Genomic DNA, 23,884 nt, shown 5'->3' with positions numbered 1-23,884 from the left:
ATTATTTATGGGGGAAAATGAACTGGTTCTAAAAAGATAGTAACTTTGTATAGTTTGAAAGAACCGGAGCTGCGGACTACCTAGCGGGTTTAGCGGGGCTCGGGTTCGAAAAGCAGGAGTCGAAATGGAGTAGTTTTTAGTCAGTAAGAGCCTTACATTCCCTTTCGCCTCGCCCAAGGCGCGAGAAGTCATTGGATAATAAAATTTTCCAACAAAAAATATATATATTTTAAAAGAAACTTGTAGAAAAAAAACATAATTTGAGTCATAACTTGAGAATGAAAACACACAAGATACCTAATTCATGATAAAAAGACATTTTACTACTTTATAAATAAAAATAATGTCTTTGAGATAATGTGTGGTTTAACTTTATGGATCACTTATCTTGAACAAATGTTGATGTTTAGTTAAACATACGAGTATGACTGATTCGTTGCTATTTAAGTGAGCAGGCGCATGTGTGGTTTTATTACACTGATGATGATGACTGTTGTTGTAATTATCTCTTTACTCTTAGGGTGTTTTTCTGCGAGGATATAATAGCTAAGCTGTGAAAGTATGTGACCATTTCCACTGATATGAAGCCGATACATGTAGCGGTGCGAGTAAAATGCACCGCCGCAAATTTGCTGCGCGGGGAAGATGCGCAGCTCGTGTATGCGATTATCGAGAGTAGGGAAACCATCCATATCACGCATTCATAGCACACATCCATAACATGCATCCATAGCACACATCTATAGCACGTATCTCACAGTATACTTTACTAGTACTAGTAAAGTATACTGTACTTTACTAGTACTAGTAAAGTATACTGTGTTCATAATAAAATTGTGTTATAGGAAAACAAATGATACAAAAATGATAATCACCTGCATGCCGAAGTATTCACCGAGATTGGCGAGTAGGATACCGTTGATGGGGATACCAAACAGACCGTAGAATATCATCAGGATTCTTCCCAAGTGCGTTGTTGGTGCCAAGTTGCCATATCCTGAAAAAAATACATTATAAAATTATTAACACCACTTAAATATCAATTACCGTGCCGCTAACGTGTGGCTAAAAACGAAAATAATATATCTACACTAAATACAGAGGAGCAATCGTGTGAATAGAACGAAAACATCATACATGTTCTCTGTCGCAACAATACGACATGAGCGGCAGGAACATATATGTCGCATATAAGCGATTATATAGATACCACTGAAAAACGATGAAGGAATACATCATGATTAACCTTTTGAGGGGTAAAACATACCAATGGCTTCTCCCGCCTTGGGTGAGGCGAAAGGGAGTGTCAAACACTTACTGATCGTAAGGAAATCTGAGCTTATAATTTCTAGTTTACTCGTTAAGTGTGGTGATTAATACTCAAACCTTCTCCGTGTGGTAAGAGGCCTTTGGCCAGCAGTGGCCACTTATAGGTCTTGATGATAATAATGATGATATGCGACACAGGCGGTTAAAACAGGGCTAAGTGACAAATTTAGTAGTAGCAACAGCATGCACATTAAGTATTAAGTTTTATAACTACTTCAAGGATGTAGCCAATACATAATTCACTAATTCTATTATTTAATTCTCTTCGGTCTTAGAAAATGTTCAAATAGACAATTGTGTATTACAAAACATAATATTTTGTAGTGGTGTGTCATAGTAAGGTAATAATACAAAGACTTAACTATACCAACACAAAGTAACTAATTAGACGTTTAGTGTTATGGTGAGAATCGTTCAATTGATCAGGAACAATGCAAAGATGAATGAAGTAAGCTAACAGTAGCTGTTCATAAATGTAAAAACATTTCATGCATCATTTTCATCTAATATACTATAGTATCAATAAAGAAATCTAAAACCAAATATTTCTAGTGTGGATTGTAGGTTGAGTTTGCATTCTATCATTTTCAAGAAAAAGTTAGTAGATACGACAGACATATGTTTTTAAAACATATTGCTTATTATTAATTGTGATTAAAAGTTATCACTAAGATCAAAGTGTTGCGTGCTAACAACTTATTTTTCTTTTTTATATAAAAATAAAACACACTAGGATTTTCTCCTATGTCATGGGTGCGTTTACAAACATACAAGTTCACAAGCACACGACACCCAGACACGAAACAACAATTTGTGGATCACATAAAGAGTTGCTCAGTGCGGCAAATGAGCCCACTAAATGTCGCCCGGCATCCATTTGCCTAGCCACCGCGCAAATCAAAGTGTGGATACAGTAAAAACAGAATACAATAATAAACTCACCGATAGTACTGACAACGGTGTAAGAGAAGAAGAAAGAGTGGTAGAAGTCCCACTTGAAGGGAGGCTCAGCATCTTCCGTGGTGAAGTTGAACATGGACTTCCCGCAGTAGTCTGATAGCTTCCGAAGTATGATGCCCTGTTCCTCCGGGTCATCAGGTAAGTAGTTGTTGTAGAGAAGACCTGGAATTTGAAATTGTTTTGTGTTAGTCACTAGATTTAATAGAATATTAGATAGGTGGGAGAGATAGAGAATACTAATGAAGAGTATAATAATATATTCTGTACTGTATCGTCACGCCTTTTATCCCTGAAGGGGTAGCCAGAAGTGCACATTACGGCACGTAATGCCACTGCTCAATGCATACCCAATTTGTACCATTTGTGTTATAAGTCCCATAGTTATAATATGGGGTGAGCCTATTGCCATATAATGGGCACAATTCCAGACCCCGTGCTATTACTGAGAAATTTTTGAAAACCGGAAAAAACTCAGTAATACTTTGACCGACCCGGGAACCGAACCCGAGAACCTTGACCTAGCAATCGCTCTTGTAACCACTAGACCAAGGAGGCAGTCATAAGGCAGTACTCATTAAAAGTATATTGCAGTCCGCTGATCACGAAGCAATAAACTCTTAGGAACACAGTTTGTGATTTCTGGCTAGGGTATCCGACATATTATAGTTTATAGATTTGGTTTTGCATAGTATAGGAATATCTTCTACCTCTTCATAGCATGAATTTCTACAAAACTTGGTATTTTAAATGTATTTCCACATCATGGTGAGATACTAATACAAACAGTCGTGATTTTTAACTTTAATTTCTCGCTATAAATAACAAACGAGGTTGTTAAAAAGTAACAAAATACATATATTGTTTACGGCAATCGTGATATTCTTGTTAACCCAATAATTTTAAACAATGTCAGACCGTAACAGAAGCATTTAGCATTATTCTCCTAACGAAACAACCACGGCAGTAAGAAATATAGGGCTCTAATTAACCAGTTAACGGACTTTTTACTTAATGACAATTTTACGCGCGAGTCAACACAAATTACTTGGTTTTTACTCCAAATTGTATGGGATTACTCGATTGATTAGAAGTAAGTAAAAAGTTTAAGATCAGTGTCCGATGGTTGACAAAAAGGTGCATTGTTTGTCGTATGAATGAATCAGAGAAAATGTCTTATATTGTTAGTACTGATGACCGTCACTTCACCATGAAATTAAGGTATAAGAAATGTTTGGTCATGGGAATAGGAATGAGAGGAATGTTTCCTTCATTTGGTGGTTGTAATTTATCTTTCACCAAGTCTTGATGGCAGTTCAGTCATCTTTTTACGATCGAATTGTAACTGCTTTTTTTACATTACATAAATAACTGTATGACTTTTAAGATAGTCGTGGTGGCCTGGTGCCCGCTTCTAATGCATGAGTGCGCGGGTTCGAAACCTACCAACGGCAAGTACCAATGTGACTTTTTTCGAGTTATATGTACTTTCTAAGATTATTTAGACACCACTAACAAACGGTGCAGGACAATGTCGTAAGGAAAGCTGAGCTTATAATTTCTAATTATTCAATCCGCATTGAGCAAACATGGTGATTAAAGGTCAAACCTTCTCCGTGTGAGAAAAGGCCTTTGGTCAGCAGTGGCCACTTATAGGCTGATGCTGTGTAACTATACTTTCGTCAGTTTTTGTCATATGATCACAAATTGAAGGAATAGGTATACACAACACATGGGTTGAGCGCCACCATTAAATAATCCGACCTCCATACCCCTCGCGACTCTGTATACCAGTTCATACATCAAATGTACTTGCAAAGAACTCGTTTAATCCAAAAGCCGCTGCAATCTATAGAACCCATTTGTGGTTTTGCACAGTAGCGTCCATTCTACCAGCTTGTATTGGTATTCAAAGGAAGGCGCGGTCCATATTACTGTGTTATCGTCATTTAATGAATATAAAACCGATTTACGACAGAGGGACTCGATTGAATAGAACTATTGTGGTTCTGAAGGTCGGTGTCACTGCCAAGTCCACTGCAAAGGACGATTAATAGATTTTTAATATGCATACGGACGACTATGATATGAAATTAGATGGAATCTAATATGTAGATGGAATAAGAAGTAGTGTTATTAATTTGTGTGAATGGAAGAACTGAACTGTTTATTGTGTCTAGGTTAATATTGCAAATACAATGCAATTAAATTTGTCTCTTACAAAATGCTTAACAACTTTTGACCTTTAACTGTCTGATCCGTACCGTATCTGTACGAGTTTGCTTTATGTTTAATATAATCGAATAAAACAACCAATCAACCAATAGCGTCGAATGCGCTCTTGTTTCGATTACTTTAAACGTAAAACTAAGTTATACTTAGACGAAAAGACGAAAAAAATCATGGTCAGTTTTCTCAGGATCGAAAAGAATCTCCGTCTTAAAATTTGGTCTATAAAACAAGTTTTTTTTAATAACTATAAATTAATAATTAGTTCTCAATACTTTCTGTCGTAAGGTAGGGTGCCTAAAAGACTGGCAGCATTGCCACGTACAATGAAAATTAAGAAATTAAGTCGATATACCTAAACATTCCATATCTCAATGGTCTACGCACGTTAGTCCCCTATATCAAAGAATCCATTGTTGCGTCAAGAAACCCTTTTAATGATAAAACTATTGTCAAAAGAGATACAGTAGCTCAGTGGCTGATTAAATGTTTAATTTCGATTGTCTCTCCAAGTCAAGAGGTCTTCATTAAACATGTAGTAAATAAACAAGAGGCAATGGCGTCAAAGACTAGGGTTGCTAAGAACATGTATGACGATAGAATATAATTTCATTACGATAAAGAATTAGAAGGAAAAAAAGAAGATAATTTTCAGAAAACTTAACATCAAAATATAATAAAACTAAAATTGTTTAACATTAACCTACTTAAAGTAAAAAGAAAAAACAAAGCCTATGTATTAACACATCGCCGTGGTAGTCACCGGTGATTGACGTTAGCGGAGGATTTGCCTTCAACAGTTTTCTATTAGCAGTCAAAGACGAAACTAAATAAAAATTGTAAGTACTGTAAACTTAAATTATACATTAAGATTGATTTTTGAAACCAACTAATCACCTAACTTCACTAAATTCAAATGTTCATTTCAATTACAATTGTGTACTTCACAGAGTGTCACAAGAGACGGACAATTTGCATCAAAACTTAAAGATTCAGCATCTACTGACAACCCTAAAAATCGAGGACAACAATTAATAATGCTTACATACTTAATCGATAACAAGATAAGAGAATCGATTCTAAGGTAGCTAATGAAGCTGACACAGAAATCAACTAGTTCTATATGGTAATCATGTGTTTAATAAGTAGCTTAGGATTGAAAGGGCGTGTACATGCTGTTTCTATGACGAATGAATTTATTATATCGAAATCAAGGACTTCTTCTGTTCTTTCTTTAATTTCAAAATTATCTGTAATTTGGAGTAAAAAAAAAACAGACGCCTTTTCTATACCTATGTATGCGTAGTATCACACTGTATAGGGATATATTACTGTGACTTAAGGTAGCTAGATACAAATATTCTAATGTTACAATTTCATAAACATCATCAGCCTATAAGTGGCCATTGCTGACTAAAGCCTCTTCTCACATGGAGAAGGTTTGAGCATTAATCACCACGCTTGCTCAATCACCGTTTGTCGGTGGTTTCAAACTTATAATTAGAAAGTACATAGCCTAACTCACGATGTCGCATATCACCGTACTTGGCTGTGGTGTCTAAAAAATCTTAAAAAATACACATAACTCATAACTATCTGTCGTTGGTAGGTTTCGAACCCATGGATGAGAGTGCACGTCTTAAACCAATTTCATTAAAAAGAGATCTAGAACTTCCATTTAAGATTCAATACTGTGCATTGTTCTAAACTAAATTTTTCTTATATGTTATCATTTTGTAAGTTCACTCACACTACACGTGTAAGCTAAAGGTCAATAAAACTCACTAGAAACAAATTATCATCATTATAGTCCTTGAAACCCAAAAATAATTCCCATAATAAAACAAAGCGTGGATGGCAAATAAATATCAACACACGACATTTCAAAAATCATAACCCAACCTGCGTTTTGCTGCGTGATGTGGAAGCGCCTTACATCACAGGCAAAACGTTTCAATTATCACTAGGGCCATGAATTACCGTGTTAACCGTTTTATCGACGACAGTATTATCGTCATTATTTACTTATATATATGACAGAAGAACTTGGGACTTCGTGAATGCTTCGTGATTCTCATCATGATGTTGATCTTAAAAGAAGACTTCTGTTGTAATGTTTGGTTAGTTTAAAAGGTTTCTAAACTTGTTCAATTGATCAGGGTCTTCTAAATTAGGGTGCTTTTGTACGATAGTTAACATATCGATAAGAGGATGATTATGATGTCTTGTTGCTGGATATGTAGTGTTGCGAATTCTTTGAGTCAATTTTGGAAAATGTGTTGGTGAAGAAAATATGTTGCTGGAATTGATTAAAATTCTAACATGTATACATAATTCGATACAGCATCTATAATTAATGGTAATAAATTAAACATTACAACAGTTAGGAGAAATATTGATGAATCAGATTCTAAATGTAGATCACCTTTTCGTTGAATGTCTTAGTAATAGCTGTATTTCAAAAATAAATTAGTCTGATGATGCTATTTTTCTAACAGAAATTAACCGATAAATCGTTATAGATAGTAAACAGGTTCCCGAGATGAATGCAAATATATGTGATAGGAAAACTAATAAATGTAAGTATGTTACTACCACAATATTTTCCTTTAAAATATTGCAGTAACTATTTATATTATTGTTATTCTCTGAACGTACCGACCTCGGTGGTTCAAAATATTGATCATGAATAATTATACAATAATGAATAAGTATTTTCCTCTGATTTCCACGTATTATGTTATTAATCTTTCAAAGAAGGCATTGGTAATTGCATGGTCACATTAAAAACCTTCTGTGTTTCATCTCATGAACAGGACAAGAAACCTACAAAGGATAAATTTGCGAAACCAAACGTAGATTTCGCTAATCTTAATATGTACGAAGCAGTAAGGACCATCAAAGGTGACAAAAATTATAACATACAAGAAGTGATAACACCGACCATCACACTTGAAGCTCAACAAAATAATTCCTATATACCCCAAAAATTTTACAAAGGAAATGTACAAAATATTGTTTGCCTACTTGATTTTGTATTCTGTAGGCAAGGATGGCAGACAACAATTCTAATTTAAGGCTAATTTTCATATCACGACACGAAGTTTACTGAAGCCATCGTATATTTACTTTTAACGAGATGTCACATGAACGTATTAAGGATATTAGAGTTATTGGACTGTGTGTTGACGACTGCCTTGGCTCTTAGGAAGTGCAAGAGCATGGAGGACGTTCAAGGTTAAATGGACTTAAAATTAAACGATGTAGGGTTGAAATTATAACGACAATATCTCAAATACATTATAGTGTATTTGGACCTACTGATATCATTAATTAAGTACGATGATCACAGCTTGATACTTAATTATTATCTGAAGAATAATAACAAGCAATAACCAGACAACAGAACACTTTAAAAATTAATTAAAATAAACAGCACCATAAGTTAAATCATTTTATTACAAGGTGCAAACGACCGTTGCTTATCTAAAAGAGTACCTAATTAAAATTTCATTGAAGTATCTAAAACCAAAATAGTTTTTGATAGAGCATTTTGGATGAATTAATTACAGTATCACTGGTTGTTGTGGTTTGATTACTGTCACGTGCATTAGTGATCACTGATCACGTTTCGGGATTTTTATCATTGTGGTGAATAGTGAATCATTTGCACATCATTGAAAATACATAGGAACAATATTGTGGGACGTCCCCAATATGATAGATGAAACCTATGAAAATGACAATGAAATAAAAGCGATGGAGGTTCCAACAACACTAAATAAATAATATGTAACATCTTAAGACATCCATTCTTCGCTAGACGGGTGTAATAGTAATGTATGTAATGTGTTATGTTGTTTAATATAGTAAAAGGTTAAACGTTCTTAAAAAAATTATACAATCAACATTTTTAGTTGGTGAATAATTTAATTTCGTTCTTTGCAATAGAGCCCTTCAATTAATATAAGAAATTACGAGGTTAATAAGGTTAGATTTCAACAGTAATAATAGGAGTCATTGCAGACGTATTAAATGTCTTTTACTAGATAAATGAGCGCAGCGGTTACTCACAGTGGATTTCTAAATAATGCTACTACTTGTTTATCAGCCATTAAATCAGATCTCAGTTACAACACATGGGCTGAATAATAAAATGTGTTTTTATTTATATTAGTTTCCTCATCACAAATAGTTTGCGAAAACATTCTGTTAGTGACTCTTTCTGGAGGTACTCAACGGGGAAGTACTATCAGCTTATCTATTTCCGTATCTTCTTTTGCAAGTATCATATCATCATCTTTATTAACACCCATTAATATACTATCACTATCATAGATGTACTTTTCTTCTCTTTTATAAACAATAAAGTATTCAGATTGAGTTCCGAATCTTAGCTAAAGCGTAAAAGTCCAAATAGATGATTTGACTTATGTACTTTGGAACAGTAAGCGTGAATATTAAACAATTCTCTTCCACCGAAATACGAGACACGTAATTGATGACATAAAAACTTTTCCTCGACCATCTATTAAAACAAAAGACGCAACGGGTCATACATTTGAACCTGTAAACTTGACCTGTGACTTTCCAGAACAGGACAAGCAACTAAATAGTGTAATAGATGATGATGTTTAAGGTAAGAATCGTATATCATCAAAGATTCAGGTGCCGACACGACACTAAAGGACGGCAGTATAACCGGCCTCACGTCTGGCCATTTTCCTCGTGGCTTCCTCACACGGCGAGAGAATTCTAATGTAGTCACACAAAAAGGGAGTTTAGACCACTGATTTATGGTTCGAATTAGGAAATTGTAGCAAGGATTCCTGTTCTGGAAGGTTCGATGTGCCATTTGCTCAAGGCTAAATGAGTCTTGGAATTTTTTGCCAGGTCAGAGCCCGGGAACGTATGTAAACTTGTTATAGAAATGTGCATGTTTTGATTCCGGTTTGCAAAGGTGGATTAGCAGAAGTTCATAATAACTTGTTTGCATAATACTTTTTTATCATTGCACCAAAGACTTTTGCATTGATAACTAAAGTTTAGTTTTACTGTATTTAGATATTATTTTATATTTAAAAATAATAAAATTACATTATAATCAAATCCAGTATTAATATATTTAATTTAAACATACTTATAAACATATTTTTGAAGTAGTATTTAAATATGTAATTTTAAAGAATTGTAAATAAATATATGGTATACAATCAAATTAAAGATCTTATAAATAATTGACTGTCAAAATAAAATTAATTTTAATCCATTAATTGATCATCAATTTGTATTTATATTCAGCTTTTGTCTACAAATCTGTTTCATAAAACGTTGTAAATATTAAACTCAATGCAATTATAAATGAATATAACGGCTAAGTTGCGTAAAGACTTGAGTTAAAAAAGTTGATTGAATAAATCAACTCATAGACACAGATAAAATGTTGTACGAACCAAATAAGGCAAGTTTAAAGCTAGGTTATAGGTTAACATAGAGAAAAACTCGACCCGACGCTTTTTTCTACCTGAGTTACGGAATAAGTAGTTTTATTTTGGAGGTGATAAGGTCTAAACCTTTTATTTAACGGTATTCATTAGCAAATAAATTCTTTGACTTTAACTTAAAGTAATCAGAGACGAATATTAAAAATGAGATTATTGGTTTTTAGTACCTACTGGTAATTTTTAAAGACAATCTATAAAAGCAATCTTAATCTTATATACAAAAAGGTTGAAGTATAATCGAAGACTGATTTTAATTCGTTTAAAATTTGAAATCAATATCGATATCTATAGACAAATGTCATTTCTTAGAGGTAACTTCAATATTTTTGAAGGTCATTTTACTAAAGTCAAAACAGCAGCAATAAATTATAAGAAAACCTATTAGGTCAGAAAATATCAACTTCTATTGATTTTATTATCTTTAGAATTGTCTATCTTATCTAGATAGCATAGTTATTGTTTGCCTATCTATGTTTTAAAATGTCACTACTTTTGTTATAAGTCATAATTTAAACTTCTCTGCATTTAGTAAATTTTGAATAACTAAATTTGTTCCTGCAAAAGTAGTCTCTAGACATCGAGAATAGGGTCTATTTGGAACACCGGTGTCTGCACGGGGATTTAGAAGAAGATTTGATTTTGTATTACCATTCCTAGTTCTTCGAGTTTCAATTAATTAATGTGACGTGCCTTTTACATTTAATGTAGTAACAGTTAACTGTTACATAATTGGGTAAGAGTAAATCTCTAATTTAATATCCAAGTCAACGTTTTTCTAAATAATTCTGCATGTTTTTGGTCGGAGTTCCTCAAGGACGTATAATGGGGCCAACGATATTTAAAAATAAAAAAACCTAGAGAGAAATGCTTGTATTTTTTCCTAGATATGACGCATCCACTCGTTCACCATTCTAGGACCAGTTTAGCGTTGCTCTGCTCATGACCGACTTGCAATTTTAAGGCAATCCAGCTGGTTTGGAGACATAAACATTTGTTTATCCCTAATGTGTTTATTACGTGGTTAAAATGGCTACTTTAAGTCAACATGTGATGCGTGGTCACGCTTATGAATATCATTTTGATTTTGTTTGAAGACTCATAATTTTATATGTCATAATAATTGAGGTGCAGAAACAGTTTTAGCGATATGTCACCTGTATGTATATATACTCTTTTTCCGAATCAGTTTACAACCTAAATGTAACTTTAAAGATCGTAAAATTCAGGTCCTCGTCCGAAACAGAATGTTATTAAAAAGAATGAGCTTAACCCTTGATATAATATTCTTTCGCCAACCGCATTGAACAAGCGTGGTGATTAGTACTCAAATCTTCTCCGTGTGAGAAGAGGCTTTGGTCAGCAGTGGCCTTTAATAGGTTGTTTATGATGATGATCAGTTTAATTTTCAATCAATTAAAAAAACCAAATATTTGTTTTCTATTGTGTCTTATATACGGGAGGTTAAAAACCTCCACAGTCAGCCTCCAATGTGCACAAAAGGGACAGTCTGAAAGAGATAACACTATATTTCTCGGAACAAATAAAAATAATAGCAAAAGATACTTGGGAAAATCAATCATGATGAAGATAACAGAGTAATTGTCGAAGCCACTGTACAATGAACGTCATCAAAATCAATTGAATGATGTCCAATGAATCATTAAGACACTTTGATAATACAAATGTTGTAATTAAAAACGTATTTTATGTTGTACACCCATTATGTGGCTAAGAGTAGCTATAAACTGTCTCATTTCATACTATAGAGGTTTGATTTATTTTGTAAGTGTACTGAGTGAGGTATTAAAGGAAGGAATGTTTGGAAGCGTTTTGTAGTAAAGTACTATGTACTAAAGTATTTTACACGGTATGCGCACGTTGTCTGGGTGCCGGCTGTAGCGGTTTCGATTCCCGCACGAAACTCTTAATATGATCCACAAATTCTTGTTTCGGGTCTGGGTGTCATGTGTATGTGAACTTGTATGTTTGTAAACGCACACACAACGACACAGGAGAAAATCCTAGTGTGAGAAACGTTTTTAATTTAAAAAAAACCTATTGATGTTTTTGTGTATTTTTATAAATGAAAAAAACTGCTCATTCGTGCCGGAGCATGACTCCCTCACATCTACATCTGAATAAAATTATAAATAACCCTCCTTCTGGCGCAGTCGGGTAAAAATAATAGATTGCCAAAAGGGAACAAACACAAGACTACACTAAGACTATTACTATTAGGGTACTATCTACAGAGTGAATGCAATAACGATAACCGCAAAATACATTCTACATTTAATACATATTAAAATACTTTTGCTTTGCTCTTGGTACCCAACTAGTTAACAATTCACGTAATTGATAAACAAACGGTACACCAATTTTCTTTCAAAGAATTCATCCAACTTCTATTTGTAACTAATTATCAGGAGCCATTGAAAATGCTAAACAAGTCATAAACAAGTATTATTTAAATAATATTTCCTATTCTCTATTTTAAAACAAAAATGTATCCCATTACCTTTTTGAAAACGTACAGTTAAGTATAACTGTTGTATTTAATTTATTTTATTGTAAACAAGCAGACGTATCACCTGATGGTAAGCAATCGCCGTCGCTCACGGACACTTGAAACACCAGAGGCGTTACAAGTGCTTTGGGGGTTAGGTTAGGGTTCGGGATTCGTGGATTGGGATGATTGGGAAGGGGGAATTAGGCCTCCGGTAACCTCACTCACGCAACGAAAACGAAACACAACGCAAGCATTGTTTCACGTCGGTTTTCTGTGAGACCGTGGTATCACTCCGGTCGAGCCGGCCCATTCGTGCCGAAGCATGGCTCTTCCACACTCAAAATTTTGATAAAGGGGCTATCTATCTGTTTAGCTTAGGGGTATCTTTAAATTTAGGAGAAGTTGATAAAAGCGGGCATTTGTACTACAAATCATAAGTGCCAGTAAACGTTACATATACTAAAGATTTCTCATCAGGAAAATGAACTAAACTGCTTGTAATTATAACTCACATTTGCTTAACGTGTTGCTTTGGTTAAACCATCGTTAAGTGTCACACGTCATCAGTTTTGTCTGGACTTATTATCGTCAATTTGTGAGATGACATGACGATCGACATAACCGCTGTTTGTTACACAATCGGTACATATTTTCCTTTTCAATGCATTCTGTATTTAAGGTTTAATTTTGTATGTTTTAACAAGAATCTTATTTTTCTTTTTTTTTGCAAAAGCTTTACACAGAGTAGAGTGGAAGGAGGGTAGGGAAAGAGCTATGAGACCACCACAGATAGGGCCCAGTAGGGCTGATGCCTGATCCGGAGCTGCGGACTACCTAGCGGGTTTACCGGGGCTCCGGCTTAAAAAGCATAAGTAGGAACGGGGTGGTTTTTAGTCAGAAAGAGTCTGACACTCCCTCTAGAAACTCCCTTTTCCCCCTCAAAAAAAAGAAGGCCTTTGCCCTGCAGTGGGACGTTACATACTGTATTTTTTCATTTCAGTTATTTATTTTCTTCGACATACTTTTTGTATTTAATTTACTTCATAAAAAAATTCGATAAGTAATAAATAAATACATAGGTATATAACTAAAAAACTTTTACTGAATGAGGTTACAAAATACGAAATACGTTTATAATCATTCCATTCATATGCCGTTCCATTTCCTTCCTTGTCCTAATTTAATTAGATATCAAAATTAAGTGCACATCAAAGAACAGCCATGTTTTACATATGGTGGCGCCCGTGGTGTAAATAAACATGTTCCAATTTCTAATCTCTCCGTTTTAAATGTTTGATTTCATATTTTTTTAATTATCTGGTTTAGTTACAATGAACTAATGCTTCTGCTGTCTATAAAACCTTTAGGAAAGTCTAATGAAACTATGTGACAAATAAGTACTAAGGAAATTATACAAAAGTATTTTAATTAAGATTGAAATTCTCTTTTCTTTGCCACCAAAAAATTACAGTAATTTAAGTGATTGAAACGAGAGCTCGTTCGGCGTTCAGATTGGTTGGTTTATTCGAGCTGGCCAACCAAAGCGCCGACCACGCTCTTGTTTCGATCATTTTAAACGTAAAGCAAACTCGTACTAAGGACGAGATGATTACGTTATGGCTCTAGAATTAGATTATTAATATTATATCTAAACTTTCCCATAACCCATGGCTTAAACTAACAATTTTGCCCTATAACCAAACCTTATATCTCAAAAAAGCTGGGTAAATGATGTATAAAGGTTTTGGTGGTGACTGATTGTTGTGTAAAAGCGTTTGACAACACAGTTTGGCTCTATAAGTTTATATAGCAAAAACGACCTATTAATAGTTGATGTAAAGGTTTACTTCACGACTTTATATAGCTGTTATAGTCAGGCGTTATAGCAACCTCCATTGTGACTAGTATACAACGATTGAACTTCATAACAGTTTTAACTGTCACCCTAATGCGCCTAATTTGCGCAATAAAGGTTCGAAACGAACTCCTATGTGTCGTTTGTTAAAGTAGAGATGACAACTCAGTAATAGGACGATATTACGATATTGAGCGTTTTAAGATCATCGTTACAGTACACAGTAATATAGTGGGCACAAAAAGTCTACATCGGAGTGATTTGGTGATACAGCTGAGTTTCAAATTATATTTATATAGCTTAAGAGTTGATTTTATATTCAACGAGGTTGAAACGAAAGAGCGTTACACGTTGCGCCGCCCAATCAGAACACCGGACGTTCTTTCGTTTCGATTAGTTAAAACGTTAAGTAAACTCGTACTAAGGGTACAGTACGAAGAGAGAATTACGTTATGTTTCTAGAATTAGATTATTAATATTATATCTAAACTTTCCCATAGTTACGATATGTATGTATGTAGTTATACTTCTCTGAGTCATACGTAGTACCTACACAGATTTATAAACCATAACATTTATTCATTAACAAAAGTATTCATCATATTTATGGAATAAGGACAAAAAATAAAACAAAAATAACAAACAAGTGGAACCCTAATTTCATGTAATGGTGGATGTACTACAATTCGTCTGGTAAGAGAGTTCCGGATACCCTATTAATTCCGTCAATATTTATAGAAAATATGACTTTTCCTCTAAAATGATGACACAATAATAAAACGATACCCCGTCACTTTTCTTATTTTTTTATTTCTCTTCTAAAACACTGAGACACTGCAGCGACGTGAACGAATGTAAAATGAATGAATGATGAATTTTAGTGATGTAATGGAATCATGAACTCTTTTACAGTACCCAAAAACACTTTAGTAGTGCTGCGGTGGCTTATATATCACCAAATAGAGATTGTGTTAGTGTAACATCAACTGCAATGGGCCAAAATTGTCATGCCTGATACCCTTATAGTTCTACTTTAACACTGAATGGAGATATAATTGCGCCACTTTCTTTGTAGATGCACCTTCTTTGGCCTTTTATTTGACCACCGTTTAGTTTTTACAAAACGTTCTATGGCCTTCTATAAAACTAACTTTTGTTGGTTGGGTAGTCATGACATGATGTGAAGTAGTGACGTAGTATTGCTACGATTCGTTTGGTAGAAAGAGTTCCGGATACCCTATTATTTGCGTCAATATTTATGAAAAAGATGACTTCTCTAAAATGATGACACAATAATAAAAATTCCTTCATACGTGACAACGCACTCGTGTTGCCTCAATTATTACTTATGCCTACTGACTAGACGAACGCACGCATTCGTCAAAAACTACAAACGGATTTAAGTTTGCCACATTGTTGACAGTTTTACTGTTTCTAAGCATTTGTCAAACACCCGCAGCTGCGAACTACCTAGCAGGTTTATCGGTCTCCGGCTCGAAAAGCAAGAGTTGGAACGGGGTGGTTTTTAGTCAATAAGAGCCTGACCCTTCCTCTCGAAGTCAGAAGCCATTCGATGATTTTCCCCCTCAAAAAAGAAAAACAGGATTTGTCAAATGAAGCAATGTGGATAATTAGGCTGCGGTAAAGACTTACCACCAATGAGTCTTGTTAGAATAGTGACATAAAATCTAGACTATATTTTTCTATATTTAGACCTAAGACTTAACTAACACCAACAAGTTAATATAAGTAAATGATACTTGGTTCTATAAGGAAAATTACTACACTTATATTAGCCAATACAACATAAACAGTGACATGAAAATATAGAGAGAACAATGCGATGAATGACAATGGATGAACATCGATAATTATAGGATGATAGCTAAACTGTAAATATACGTAAATAGCAACAGACCAACAATATATCTTTATTAAATAACAATGAACCTTATATACAAGTGTTGTGACACATAATTGAAAAGTAGAAGTCTAATATTGTTGTGTATTTTCCCGAAATACCTCATTATATTAAATTAAATATTTATAATTATTTATTGTTTAAATATTTATATTCTTATAATTTATTTATGTACAACCCGTGTATAGTTAACAGGAAAATGCATATATATAGGGCTAAGGTGCATAGGTACTGAATAATATTCCCGTTGGAATTTTTTCTTGCAATTCTACGTTAGAAATAGATATGTATGTAGGTAAAATAGAATATTCATGCGTCAGAAATAATATAATAATAATATAGTTTTTTATAGTATATAAGCCGGTAAATGAGCAGAAGGATCACCTGGCGGTAAGCAATCGCCGTCGTCCATGGACACCCAAAACACCAGAGGCGTTACAAGTGCGTTGCCGGTCTTTTGGAAGTTAGAAATATAAGGATTGTTGGGTAATCGGGGATTGGTAAGACTCGGAATTGGGCCTCCGGTAACCTCACTCACACAATGAAACACAACGCAAGCGTTGTTTCACGTCGGTTTTCTGTGAGGTCATGGTACGAATATCACTCCGGTCGCATCGTTTCGGTTTCGTTCAACGTAAAACAAACGCGTACAAAGGGTATATATCTCTTTTCACGGTTGTCAAAGTATCCTAAAAGAAAGCACATATCCTTTTTATGAATAAATAAATCTACATCATACAATACAAGTAAACAAAACCAATCTACAACACCTACATAGTTACTACATACCGTTATCATTTGCACAACTTCATTATTATCTTGTAATGAAGTGTGATATTATTTACCGATTTGTCATTGAGTACTTTGCCCCTATGTACGGGCCTAGGACAAAGGATATCGTAATAGAATTAATTACTTACACTATAAATAAGATAATCTATTGGTACTTATGTGTATGTCGTAAAAATCTCAGTCTGGTTGCGTCTCTGAAACTGTTACACGAGGGAAATAATTTTGCAATAGTTAAGTCTATTGCAAAATTATTTGCATGCATGTAGTGTTTCTTTTAATATTTTTTATAACGAGCAGACGGATTACCTGATGGTAAGCAATCGCTGCCGCTCATGGATGCCCGAAACACCAGAGGCGTTACAAGTGCGTACTAGATGCACTTGTGACCACACTCACGCAACGCAAGCGTTGTTTCACGTCGTTTTTCTGCGAGGCCGTGGTACCATGCCGATCGAGCCGGTCTATTTATGCCGAAGCATCTTATGATAGACGATATTGTTTATTCCATTAAAAAAGACCGGTAACATATTACATTTTACATAGAAGCAAACACTATGAACACTAAAATAGACACACAATAATGAAAATCTATTTCAAAATACGCCTCTGAAAATAAAAAATCATTCATTCATTCTATTTCTAAATAATCTGCTACATAAAATGCACTAGCACACAGCAACTACTTCAGTATGAGTTAATAACACACGCCTTTCTTCACGTGAAAATATAAGTAAACAGTAGGTAGGATCTTTGACTTTTGACCTATATTAGTGCCCACTACTGACAAAGCCTCTTCTCACACGGAAAAAGTTTGAGCAGTAATGACCACACTTGCTCAATGCGGGTTAGCGATTTCAAACTTACCCAGGTTCCTCACGATGTTTTCTTCACCGTTTGTCAGTGGTATCTAAACAATCTTAGAAAGTGCATATAACTCGGAAAAAGTCACAATGGTACTTGCCGTTGATAATTTCGAACACGCACCCTCAAGCATGAGAAGCGGGTGTCCTAATTAGATTTTTAATTTCAATACCCCGCCATCATCACTATTGAATTAGTAACGTATTAATGTATAATATATACTTTAGATAACAATTTTTTTAGATGTTTTTTATGCCTTTAAAGAATTAATTATTTTAGAGCAAATTCAGATAATCTGCTTTAAACTGTGGGCATTAAGGTTTGGTATCCTAGTTAAACTGTTAAACCTCCGGGCCATCACCAATGTTTAATGTCTAATTCAAAACATTAGGGCTATTTGTTTTCCTTTACATATCAAGCCTTTGTATAATGTAGACTAATTGAACTTTGAAATAATTGGGATAATAGCGTACTAAGGTACAATAATTGTTTTGTGTTATCAAAACATATTAGATGATCGACATATTAGGAGTGATGTGTCTGTGTTATAAGGTCAATTCTAAATTGGTTTGAACAGTGAACTATTAAAACTTTTGTTGGGTCTATTTTTAGGGGTTTTATAGGTCATATTCTATATTTTATTTGTTGATTTAACCTAAATAAACCGTTCAGTAAGTACTATATTATATACTACGTGTAGTCACATGTTATTTAATTCAATTTAATTTCGAAATGTCGTGGTGGCCCGAAGGTTTAGGTCTAGGATACCCGCTGCTCATGCATGAAGTCCTAAAGTGACGTTTTCCGAAATATGTAGTTTCTAAGTAGAATTTTCAGTCAAAATATAAAAACGTGATTGGGGCGTGCAATCTTACTTTTCGACGAGATCTCGGGAGATTAACGAGATCGTATTTTTCGCGAGATCTCACTTGGGCCTCAGTTTCGCGAGATTTACTGTCCCTGCACGATGATCTTAAAATGAAATATCTAGTTTAGTTATAAGTAATCATTCAAAGGCGTGTCGCTTACACTATTAGTACATTTACCGTAGTATTTTGTCTATTAAATATAATTTTCCTAGATTTTCTTACATACGAACTTAGGTTTTACGTCTCATTACAGTATACCTTTGTCCTGTCGAAATAAATATTCATTATTAGGTACAAACATTACGTAATTTGATTTATAGGTAATTTAGTATTTATTTATTAAAATAGTATGTATGTATGTGTGACGTACCTAAGTCACGTGCAATAGTAAATATCTATATATTATAACTTTCGTGAGATATACTAAATTACCTAATTATTATGTTTTTCAGCTAACCCACGTAACTATTTGACGAGGAAATCAACTAGGTTCAAGCCATGCTAGTATTTCTTATAAAGTTTTGCTATACAGACATTGTATGAGGTGACTTGGGTAATAGGATACTTTTTTATCCCATGGGAACGGGGACTGAACCATAAGCAACTGGCAGAAGCTAATAAATAGTAAAATTTAACTTAGTACAAACAGTACTAAGTTTTCTATCAAAGAATCATGACTTGTAGTTAATATATTTAATGAGTATTTTATTCGTAATTGCCTATTACATATTTAGTAGTTCAATGACGATTCTGTACAGGTTTCTAGCATATTTTACTCACTTACTTACTTATTAAACCTACATATTAAAGGCTGATAATAACTTCTCTTAGTTATTTTACTTATGTCTGGAATAAGATGGTAAACGAGCACACGGATCTCTTGATGGTAAGCAATCGCCGCTGCCCACGGACACCCGAAACACCAGAGGCGTTACAAGTGCGTTGCCGGCTTGTTGGGGGTTATGAATTTAAGGGTTGTTGGGGAATCGGGGATTGGGAAGATTGGGAAGGGGATGTAATTGGGCCTATGCTAACCTCATTCACACAACGAAACAAAATGCAAGCGTTGTTTCACTAACAGTGTATCAGCATTCGTGTCGAAGCATGGCACTTCGACATTAAAAATTCCTATACTTGTTTCAGCATTTCTTCTGAGAGTAGTAAGAGAGGCCAAACTCATCTCAGTTCTTTTTTTATTTTTAATATTTTAAACTTCTATGTAGCCTTTATAAAAAAAACATAATTAATCATAACTTTGATCTGTTAGTATGTCTGTTTGTATAACAGTTTACATAATAATTAATTATTGTCCATTTTGACCTCCATGTTAAGAAACTGGATATTTTAGAATTTCAATCTTAAACAATGCGAAAAAATACACTCTAGAATAAGAGATGATAGACAAAACTCTCCTGAATCTAAAACCCACGTATTTTTATCTGTTGATAGCAAGTTTATTTTTATTGACGAAAACCAATTTTGATTTCTGTATCAAAATACGCATAGTGTGAAATTCTTTAACATTTTGATTTATAACAATTGGAAATTATTTTGATCTTTCTGCTCAAATGTTTGATTATAAAAGTAATGATTATCTTTTCCAAAAATACATATTCATACTAATATGATAAATGTGAAAGTTTGTTTACTTGGGTGTTTGTCCGTCAATTACGCTGAAACTTTTTATACAGATATTCGCTACACAAACGGATTATGAGCTGATTTACGTACATTTTAAGCGGGCGAAGCCGCTAGCAAAAACTACTTGATTATAAAACTTTCAATGCTTTGCTTTGTTCACCTGTTTTACCTATTTGAATTCTTAATTAAACGAGTATAATTTCGTTCGAAAAAACGTTTAGCGAATAGTATTATATATATTTACCTACCAGTGATCTGTGACTCTCCTTAAGAAATAAAAAACAAGATATTAAAAACTAAAGCAGACATCATCTGAAATGATACTGAAATTAATTAAACAGTCGTACTTTTAATGCTGCCATTGTTGTTATATTGATTTATGGCCGTTTATAACAACATTTCCTACAAGATCTCCTCAACTTGAGGTAAACGTAGGACATCGCCCGCCGCTTGCGCAAAACGTCGCGTGTTTCTATCGATTTCTGGACAATATTTCCTTATAAAGGTATTAATTAATGTTCTGAAGAATGTGTTGTTGTTTTCTTTCATTCCTATTATTCTGGGGAATACAGTTAATCATTAGTTGGTAATGCAAGGATTTAATAATAAAATCATGTTACCAATTCCATTGGTAGAATATGGAGATGCTATTAATGTATATTTTAACACTCTTTTGTAATTCTTGTGTTCATAAATAAATTTATTTTAATTTGAATCTTTTAATCAAGGGTGGAATTATCCAAGGCAAGGGTAGCAAAAATGCACACATGTTCAATGAAGCTCTTACTTTTCTCCAGTTATAGAAGTGTATAAGTCCCGTGTAATAGAAGATGCGCCTATTACCGCATAGCAGTCTTTCCAGAGACACATGTTATTTTTTACATAATTCATTTACGTATAAATAAATAAGTAACAACGCCTTGGGCGAGGCGAGAGGGAGTGTCAGACTCAATAAAAAACCACCCCGCTCCTACTCCTGCTTTTCGAGCCAGTGGCCCGGTAACCCGCTAGGCAGTCCGCTTTCTGTCTAGCTTAGGTGTTAAATTCAAATCCTTGTGTTCGATTGCTTGACCAATGAGATAGTTAGACCTCCATAGACATAATATCTATGTGTCATCCTATTGTTATTGCCACGCCACTTCATAAAAAACTTGAGACGATTGTCTATGTGAAATTGTTTACCTGCAACGTGCATTTCATTTACCTTAGTGATGAAAGGTATTAGAACTTCGAGGTTTGACGTTTCAAAAGTGTATGTGGTTTGGTCAAAATAAATGCTTACTGCTGTACTCAGAGACATTTAATTATTACTTAACCCAGTTCTTAGTAATTGTTTTCTGTACATAATCGTTAAGTACTAAGGAATAGTTTAAGTAATCATTAAATGTCTTTGAGTGCGGCAGTTTGAAGTATTTCAGTTTGACGTATCGGCACCAACACGTTTACATTATCCAAGCTGCCATTTTGTCAAATTTCTTAAAGGGATTTTTTACTTTATTAGCTTATTACTAAAGCAGACTCACCTATTTATTACCTTTACATACTCGTAAAATGCACAAGCAAAAGATGAAACATTGAATTAAGTATTTGGATTAAGATTGGATTTGAACCAAGGTTAAAATATCACCAATTTATATTCCACCCTATGTTAACACTACAGGTCTACCTTTAAAATAGGTAACCGATAAACCGTTTGCATAATAAGTATAAAAGTGCGAGGATAAAACCAAAATGTTACTTTAAAATGTAAAAGGTAAAATGTAAAATATCTACCTAACACGATAAATTCAAAGATATGTTTCCTGTTTGTATTTAAACGAAGAAAAATTAGTTTTGGACGGATTTATCTGATAAACAGAACAGAATCAATCGGGTTTAAATTTCGTTTTGTTTAAAAGGGCCATCCAACTTGAATGTTACGCTACATAAGAACTTGCGAACGTTGAATGCATTTGAAATTATAAAGAGAATCTGCTAGTGAGCAAAAAAATTGTAATAAAACCTCCTTCACTAGTCTAGAGGAAAAATTATCGATATACTTGTACACTCACGTTGCAAAACAATGATAATTATACTTCACGTCGTTCATTTAACAATTAATATCCAACTAGTTAGATACAAACTAATTTCTATTCATTTAGAAAGTCCCACATTTAGATAATAAATAAAATATTTCAATTAAAACCGACGCCATTAATGTCAATTTATAACAAAATGGCATTCACGTTTTATTTTATTTTTCTTTTTAAATAATTTGAAAATGGAACTTTACGTATAAACGTCAAAGAGAATGCGCGGCAATTTTCATTTGTTTTTTTTTTACTCTATTGTTGAGTTAACACAGATATTCACAAGTGCTTTGATAGGCTGTAAGCATTGTAGAGTGTTTTAAGTATTTATATTGAAAATGATTTTATTCACTTATCAGATTATTGTGAACAGTAGGCTGTCACACCTACCTAATGGCTTCAGTTTATTAATGAACTAATTATGGATTGTCTACGTGATTTAATGTTAAAAATATTTACAACGATAATTTTGGCAATTACAATAATAACTGCAAAACTTCTTAGTATTAAACACAAAAATAAATTTCCGCGCTCTCAACGTCAACTAAACTGACATGAGAAAATATAAACAATTTAGTTTGTAAGAAATGTTATTACAAAAGTTAGATATTTATTATTTACTTTAAAACTATGATTGGACTTACTCTGAATTTCAAGTCTTTCCAATTTGTCTTCAGCTCTTTGCTTTACTTCTAGTGGACTTTCTATGTGGTAGAATATGCTTGCACCGACCAGCAGGTACATGATATGCAGCGCAAGCATGCAAGTCAGTTGCTTCTTGGACATCATCTTGACTAGGTTTTATTAAACAACTATTCCGAATAAAAATCTCTGTACACTTAAAAACACTTGTGTCGTATCACACTTGTCTATGTCTATAAACTAATTGTCAGACACAATCACAACAATATCATAATCCATATTGTCCCTTGCAGAGGAGTAAGTAACTGGAGTAACAAAAATCTTAAAATCTTCAATGTTTCTATCAATCGATTCAGGTGCAAACTGAGATCTTGCTGACACACACTCTTCTTTTTGTAGCACATGTTAATAAGGTCCTCTTCGGGAACAATAACACAAGCACTTTGATTTTTTATTCATTATATTGTTCGTATATACATCGTGTTTAAAAGCGAGTCGAGATGACACTTCCCGATTGACCGAACGTTCGGCTCGAGCGGTCGATGCGTTAGAATGATTTTCCCGGCGCGCGCGCCTGCGAATCGTGCGCCGTTTGCTCTTACGTCCTTTTTTTATACGGCAAGCTCTAAATATTTGTGTGACAACGACGTGAATTAACTCGTCGTAAAGGATAATAAGTGAGGTTATTACCGACATAGTTATAGCT

At 34.0% G+C, this 23,884-nt stretch overlaps 1 protein-coding gene across 1 annotated transcript in view; it reads right to left on the bottom strand.

Moving 5' to 3' along the window:
- LOC118267381 (uncharacterized) overlaps positions 1-23,884 on the bottom strand; it is a 27,845-nt gene extending 3,961 nt beyond the window's left edge. Inside the window, exons 1-3 of the mRNA XM_035581300.2 lie at positions 23,181-23,884; positions 2,272-2,451; positions 876-997 (exon numbers count right to left, since the gene is read on the bottom strand). Coding sequence (XP_035437193.2) covers positions 876-997; positions 2,272-2,451; positions 23,181-23,325 — 447 coding nt within the window. The 5' untranslated portion in view covers positions 23,326-23,884. The remainder of the gene's footprint in view (positions 1-875; positions 998-2,271; positions 2,452-23,180) is intronic.

The sequence above is a fragment of the Spodoptera frugiperda genome, chromosome 6, assembly GCF_023101765.2.
Source record: "Spodoptera frugiperda isolate SF20-4 chromosome 6, AGI-APGP_CSIRO_Sfru_2.0, whole genome shotgun sequence".
NCBI classification, from domain to species: Eukaryota; Metazoa; Arthropoda; class Insecta; order Lepidoptera; family Noctuidae; genus Spodoptera; species Spodoptera frugiperda.
The sequence above is the reverse complement of the archived record's forward strand: the minus strand, read 5'-3'. Positions and strand labels throughout refer to the sequence as shown.